The sequence below is a fragment of the Brassica oleracea genome, chromosome C5 (genome assembly GCF_000695525.1).
Source record: "Brassica oleracea var. oleracea cultivar TO1000 chromosome C5, BOL, whole genome shotgun sequence".
Taxonomy (NCBI): Eukaryota; Viridiplantae; Streptophyta; class Magnoliopsida; order Brassicales; family Brassicaceae; genus Brassica; species Brassica oleracea.
In genome coordinates, this window is record NC_027752.1 from 18,020,884 (window position 1) to 18,028,080 (window position 7,197).

Here is a 7,197-nt window from a genome sequence, read left to right on the forward strand (position 1 = left end):
CATCAGAATGAATTAATCTCCGTGCCTGCTTGGCTAACAGTGCTTGGTTCAAACACTCCAAGTCCTTGAATCCCATGCCACCTAGCTCTTTAGGTAAACACATTTTCTCCCAGCTTATCCAAAGGATTTTTCTTTTATGTTCCAGCGAACTCCACCAAAAACTTGCCATAGCAGATTGTCACAGAGAGTTTTTGGGATTTTAAAACAGGACATTGCTGACACTGGCAGAGCGGAAGCCGTAGATTTTAGGAGAACCTCTTTACCCCCTTGAGAAAGGGTCTTCGCATGCCAACCTGAGATTCTTTTAAGCATTCTCTCCTTTAAGTAAGAAAAGAGCTTAACCTTTGATCCCTTTAAACATTCTGGAAGACCAAGATATTTAGAAGCTCCACCCTCCGCTTCAATCCCCATCTTTCTTCTGACATTACTCTTAACCTCTTCTGATATCCCTTTCCCAAAAGTAATTGAAGACTTGGTAGGATTGATTACTTGGCCCGTCACCTCTTCATATCTATGAAGAACTCTTAACAAATGATCACTTTGCTCCTCATTTGCTTTACAAACCAACAAGCAATCATCAGCAAAAAGCAAATGATTAACCGAAGGTCCATGATCACCAAAACTCATTCCTGTTATCGAGCCTTCCTCCTCTGCTTTCGTCAATAGATGTGAGAGACCTTCAGCGCAGAGCACAAACAGGAATGGAGAAAGCGGATCTCCCTGTCTCAAACCCCTCTGTGGCACTACTAAGCCATGAGGCTGATCATTAATCAAGATAGAATACGACACTGTTGAAACACAGGTCATAACTTTATTCACCCAATTAATTTGAAAGCCCAAAGCACATAGCAGAGCCCGAAGATAGCCCCACTCCACTCTATCATAAGCCTTCGACATATCAGTTTTTACCACCATATATTCCTCTCCAATGCGAGTAGAAGAACCCAGAGAGTGAACTAACTCATGAGCAATAGTGATATTATCTGATAATAACCTCTCAGACACAAAGGCAGATTGGGTATTACCCACCAGTCTATTCATCCAAGGTTTTAGTCTGGCCACTATTTTCTTAGATACGACCTTGTAAATCACCGAACAAAGGCTGATAGGCCGTAGATCTGATATTAGTTTTGGATCAGGAATCTTTGGGATTAGACACAAGTGGGTATAATTTCATTCTTTAGGGAGGACCCCTGATATGAAGAACCGTTGAACGTCGTTAACCACTTGTTCTTCCACAATTGACCAAAATTTCTGAAAAAACAAAGCTGACATACCGTCTGGTCCTGGGGCTTTGGAAGGTTTAATAGAAAACATCGCTTCCTTTACCTCTTCAGCTGTCACTGGTTTATTCAGAAACCAGTTCATTTGATCTGTCACCCTTGGAGCCATGCCTTGGAACCAGCTATCAAAAGGCTTAGGATTTGACGACTTAAAAAGTTTGGAGAAAAAATTCAATAGCCACATCCCCTTTAGCTGCCTCAGAGAATACCTCCTCTCCTCTGTCATTCAACAGCTTCTCAATGTTGTTCTTAGCCCGGGCCGCCTTTACAGAGTTCTGAAAGAACTTTGTGTTTCGATCCCCCGCATACATCCATTTTTCATTGCTTTTCTGCCACCAATAAATTTCTTCATCTCTATAGGCTTTTACCAAATCTCTTTTCAAAGCATGAATCTGATATACCGAGGGATCATGCGACGACTGCTGTTGCTCCAAGTCAAACTCCAATTGTCTAATTCTCTCCCTTGAATTCATATCTGATCTTTTCTTCAAAGCACTTAGAGCTTTTCTACATGCTTTTAATCTGGACGAAACCGTTCCCATTCTACTACCATCAGCAACATGCCAAGCATTGGTGACACTGTCCTTGATGCCATCTAGGTCCAACAATCTTCGATCAAATCTGAAGCATCCTCTATAACTTTTTTGAGGCTCGATCAGTTTAATAAGAACAGGACGATGATCTGATCCTCTTTTAGCCATAAAGAGCTGGTTTGAGCAAGGAAACTTCTGAGACCAAGCTCTGTTGCCAAAACATCAGTTAAGCCTAGATTGGATCCACAGATTTCCCCTTCTTCCTCCCCATGTAAACCATCACCATGACTTGGAAGTTCCTCTAATTTTTCGGCTTTTATTATCTGATTATAAGGCTCAAAAGATTCATCTGCTCTCCATGTACCTCCAACTTTCTCCCCATTATGCAGAATATCATTAAAATCACCAAAGACACACCACCCATCCTTTCTATTTACCCCAATGCGGGAGAGCCTTTCCCACAACTCGCATCTACTACTCCAATCCGAAGGACCATAAACACATGACGCATAGAAAGAGACTGAATCTAGCTGTATTAAACAGTCCAAAAGGTTTTTATTCACAGTCTGGAACTTGATATTAACAGATTTTTTCCAGAAAACCGCCAAACCCCCCCGTATGACCAACAAGATCGACCGTAAAAACCTTATCATACCCCAGCCAAACCTGAAGATCAACCAAAACGTTTCTATAATTCATAGTCTCCATTAGGAACAACACCTCAAGAAAATGTTTTTTACGCATTTCCCTTAGGCGAGGAATTGTCAGACCCTGAGGCTGCCCCAGATCCTGACAATTCTGGCTTATTATGCTTATCTTGGATACTTACATCAAAAGACTAATTATTTTGGACAGAAAGAAAAACATAAGCAGTCAGAGCTATAGATAGAGTAGTTGTGTCAAGCTACTTTATATTTAATGATCTCTTTGTAGCCTCGTCGTCGTGCATCATCTAATCACATCATAAATTAAATATTGCTACTTTAGTATTTAAAAAAAAATTAAATAGTAAAATCATAAAAGGAAGTCCAAAACGTAGAGAAGGCTATGCCGCTATGGCTGTAACACAGTAGGGGTTACGTAAGCATCCCTATGCAATGCACAAGTCCAGTCAAAGAGGCGGCACCTTATCTTCCCTCTTCGTAAAATACAAAGTTCGTGGTTTTTTTTTTCTGAGAAAACCATCGACGTTGTTTCGATCAGTTACTTGAACTGAGTTTCAGTTGTTATGTTAATTTTTAAATATGTATACATCATATGTTAAAATGATTATGTGTAGTCTTTCTTTTTTACTGTTACAACTTACAAATTATATTTAATTAAAATATAAAAAAAACTATACTGTGATTCAGAAAAGGATAAATGACAGTGCATGGAATTGTGTTTGAACCTGAACCTATAGTTTTTAATTAAATATTAGTATTGTTTATCGAGAGCATCAAGATTTTTTCAGTTCGTCGATTCTCTAACAAAAAATGAAACTAAGAAATTTCTGAATAATGGTGTGCTTTTCTGGGTTTAATGTAGGAAGTACAATGTGCCCGTTGTAGACTTATCGATCATCATAGACATCGAAAATGTTTTTTTTTCTGGTGCACCCATCAAAAATGTTATTTGTTGTATTATTTTACCCCTAAATTAGATATGTGCTACTTTCTATTATAAGTATTTTCTATAAGGATATCACTAATTTTACAGTTGTTATCAGAAAGAAAAAAAATACGGTTTTTTTTGGGGTGAAGATTACTGTATGGCGCTATCTTAATTAGCTAGCAATGATTTTCGTTTTTACAGTATGACACACTAAAACAATTATGCGTTCATTAGCTTCAAAAGTAAGTTAATCTATCAGTCAAGAAAACTAATATTCCATGGCTGATGATTGGGAAACAAAATTTTTCGCATCTGGACAAATTAGTTCATCAGTCAAATGTTAAATTCAATCTGTTTGAGAGTGGACTAGTTTGCTTAAAAACTTATGTTTAAACAGAACTTAGAAAAGGTAAATTAAAAGCGATTAATACATATACTGTCCGCCGTTAAAACTAATCACTTTATAAAGTATGTTATTTTCATTTTTCAGATAACATAATATTCAGTACATTCAATTATTAGAACACCTATACTTTGGTGTAAGAACACCCACGTATAAGGATCGTTCAGTATAACCAGTCACATCGGCAAACAAGCAAAAGAGATCAACGGTGCTTGATCCTTCAAAACTCTAGATGGATAAAACAAGCCGAGGATTACGGGTGTCTTAAGTGGACCCCAGAGACACCTCTTGTTCTTTTAAACTCTCTCTCTCTCATTTTGAGTCAAATAAGTCAACAAAGGAAAAACTCTCTCCTATACTCTCTCTCTAGATTCACTCTAGAACAATGGCGTCGACGACTTGTGGAAGGGAGGTGCATTACAGAGGAGTAAGGAAGAGACCATGGGGTCGTTACGCGGCGGAGATTAGAGATCCTTGGAAGAAAACTAGGGTTTGGTTAGGCACTTTCGACACTCCCGAAGAAGCTGCTCTCGCTTACGACGGCGCCGCCCGTTTCCTCCGTGGCATCAAAGCTAAAACTAACTTCCCTTCTCCTCTCTCTCTTGACCTCAACCACATCCCTTCTCCCTCCGCCGCCGTCGCCGCCGCGGATAACCACCACAACCATCAACTCTGGTTCTCCGCTCCTCCTCCTCCTCCTCTTCACATCTCCGGCAATTACCGCCACCACGGTCTCTATCTCCGAACCAGAGTGCTTAACGACAGAACCTCGGATTCCCCCTCTACAGAAGCGCCGTTTTACTTCACCGTCTCGCCTGCCGCAGCTACGTCATCGCCTCGAGCGCTTGAGTTAATGAGTTCTTCTCCTTCCTCCCCTACGGTGAGACGTGGCTTAGCCATTGATCTCAACGAGCCGCCGCCCCTTTGGCTGTAAAAAAGACAATGAAGGCGGAGATTAACGGCGCCGTTTGCAACACTTTCGGCGGAACTAGTTTATTTTTTTGTAACTTTAGTTTCTTTTAGCAAAAATCTCTTATTTTTTTAGAGTCGTACGTGTAGTTTTCTTTTCAGTTTGTCTTTTTTGGCTTATGTAAGAATGTAGATTGATTGTTATGATCCAAGAGGTAACAAAAAAAAAACTTCTTAATTGGCAAAATGAATTAACGCTTACTAAGTATTCTCATTGTTATAATTGTTTCGAAGGATTAGGAAATGAATCTAAAGAAAGTAACTTTGATTGATGTTGTGGATTGTTACGAGTTTCGCTTATGTCTGGTTCCGAGGGTTTTTTTAAACCTTATTGTATTCTGTGGCGTGTCGTGAAGTACGGACTGACTTGTGTTGGCTCTTTCATTACTTCGCACTGCGTTCTGTTTGACTCACGCGCCTCCCTAACAACGACAAAAGACTGAGAAAGAGAGATACAGACAAAATAGATAGTGACTAGTGAGAGGAATAGAAACAGAGCAAGCGTGGGAGTTTGGACTGCCATTTTCACTTACGGACAAGATGTGTTATCAGTTTTGAGTTTGTAAATACTTTCATTTACTTTTACCAGAACATTGTGCCATGGAGCCCATTAACAAATGTGTTACTAGTATGCAATAGCCAATACTAGGGACAAAGTTCATGCATTCTTTATTGAAACTTTTTGCATTCTTTTGTTTTAAACCAAAATTTCTTTTATGTATCCAGGAGTCATTTTTATCATATTCTATACTCCCTTTTGTTTTTTTTTGTAAGATGTTTTAGCATAAACACATAAAGTAAAAAAAAATTACTTTTAATAAAATCACATGATTACAACAAAAAAATAACTAAAAGTAGTTAATCATTGTTAGTATCCACAAAATAAGACAAAAACTACACATTAATTTTTAATATTTTAATAGTTTTGTATATAAAGTTTCAAATCATTATACAAATTAAAATAGAACTATCTTCTAAAACATCATACAAAAAGAAATGGAGAGAGTATTTTATAAAAGACTTGTGACTGAACTCCTGTTTAGTCATGTGATATTAGAGATTAGAGAGAGAGAGGGAGATAGAGAGTTGGGGATTTTCAGTATATGTTTAGAAAATAATAAAAAATAACTTTATATCAATCTTGTTTACACATTATATGAATATATTTTGTGCCTCAGAAACCGGTTGTAAGTTTTGAATTTAAACATGTCTATGACAAGCGCTGCATGTGTTTCTGCGATGACATAACTTCATTTTGGCTCTTGTGGAGACCCCACGCGCCGTCGCCTGACTCCGCTAGTGTTATAAAAATATCAATTTCAACTTTGGGGTTACTTCTTTAGTTATTTTTTTAGACATCTATTTCTTTGGTTGTTTATTAGATCATGATTAACGGAGATTTTTAAAGTGGAGTTTTTAGCCGAAAATAATAAACTGTTTTTTAACTTTTAACTAAAAATACTAAGAACCAGCTCTTAAATATCTTGATTAAAAATCGGTTTTTAATTTTTTTAGTTAAAAGTTAAAAGACAGTTTTTCTACCCTAAGAACTTTTCGTTAATCATATTTTGTTAGAGGCTAGCTAGGTGTATAGCTTGGTCCTTCTTTATGAGTCTCTTGTCGTTTTGACCTCCATGGTTCTATCTCTTTTCCCTATCATTTAATTGAGGCCTCTTTTGTCTATCCACTACATATCTCCAAGTTTGTTTAATAAACCCAAGCTATAGTATTAAATTATTTGACAAAAAGGTCTTATTTAATAACCGTTTAGTTAGTAATGTTAAGTTATCAAAAGTTTGGCGGGAGTGACCGACCATAAATTTTCGAGATTGTTATAAAAGTAATAGAAAAGTTTATCTTTATTCATAATATACATGTTTTTTATATAGGAGATTATGCCGTCATAGATAAATGGAAAGATTACAAATCATAATCTTTTGGTTATGAGCCATCCACAATCTGGTTCATAACACTCTCCCTTGGATGCCATAACCATTTAGAGCTTGTAATGTGTTTTAATGTTGCCTCATTAAAACTTTACCAGGAAAATCAAATTGGAACAAAACCTTGATGAAGAAAAAAGAGTACAACAAACATTATTCCCCCTGATTTGGACATTACTGAAGGTCCTTTGGACCTCTCCAATTTTCTGCAATCCGTGGGAGATGAAGATCTTGGGCAGAATATGCTTCGTCCTCGAACATGATAGTTGGTTCTTCTTTACCATCAGCCATGCCACAATCTGATCGAACATATTGAGTCATCGACCTCAAATACACACACACGAAATCTTGGATGATGTTGCTGTGATATGCGTGTACCACCAAGTGTAAAACATAACATGTCTGAAAACAAATCAACAAAACTAAATAACCTCTCTTTGGGCTGGTTAGTATAAAATAAACCAAAATCAAAG

General features: G+C 37.5%; 2 protein-coding genes across 2 annotated transcripts; one reads left to right on the plus strand and one right to left on the minus strand.

The window, feature by feature from the left end:
• Positions 1-245: 245 nt before the first annotated feature.
• Positions 246-2,560, minus strand: LOC106344676. Its single transcript, XM_013783999.1, has 6 exons — positions 2,462-2,560; positions 1,955-2,346; positions 1,493-1,904; positions 1,278-1,431; positions 343-788; positions 246-293 (listed from the first exon to the last, which is right to left on the minus strand). The coding sequence occupies exons 1-6, from the start codon at positions 2,558-2,560 to the stop codon at positions 246-248; spliced, it is 1,551 nt and encodes a 516-aa protein (XP_013639453.1).
• Positions 2,561-4,136: 1,576 nt separating this feature from the next.
• On the plus strand, positions 4,137-4,922 carry LOC106293745 (ethylene-responsive transcription factor 12-like). The gene has a single exon (XM_013729395.1). The coding sequence runs from the start codon at positions 4,198-4,200 to the stop codon at positions 4,744-4,746; it is 549 nt and encodes a 182-aa protein (XP_013584849.1). The 5' UTR covers positions 4,137-4,197; the 3' UTR covers positions 4,747-4,922.
• The last annotated feature ends 2,275 nt before the right edge of the window (positions 4,923-7,197 follow it).

What these genes read in the sequence shown, in the direction of transcription:
- LOC106344676 (XM_013783999.1), bottom strand. Translation starts at nt 2,560, where the DNA reads ATGCGTAAAAAACATTTTCTTGAGGTGTTGTTCCTAATGGAGACTATG. An exon ending in GAGGATCAGATCATCGTCCT is followed by an intron (nt 1,905 to 1,954) that starts GTTCTTATTAAA and finishes AGGATGCTTCAG; the next exon opens with ATTTGATCGAAGATTGTTGG. An exon ending in AATGTTTAAAGGGATCAAAG is followed by an intron (nt 294 to 342) that starts GTTAAGCTCTTT and finishes AAAGAATCTCAG; the next exon opens with GTTGGCATGCGAAGACCCTT.
- LOC106293745 (XM_013729395.1), top strand. Translation starts at nt 4,198, where the DNA reads ATGGCGTCGACGACTTGTGGAAGGGAGGTGCATTACAGAGGAGTAAGG.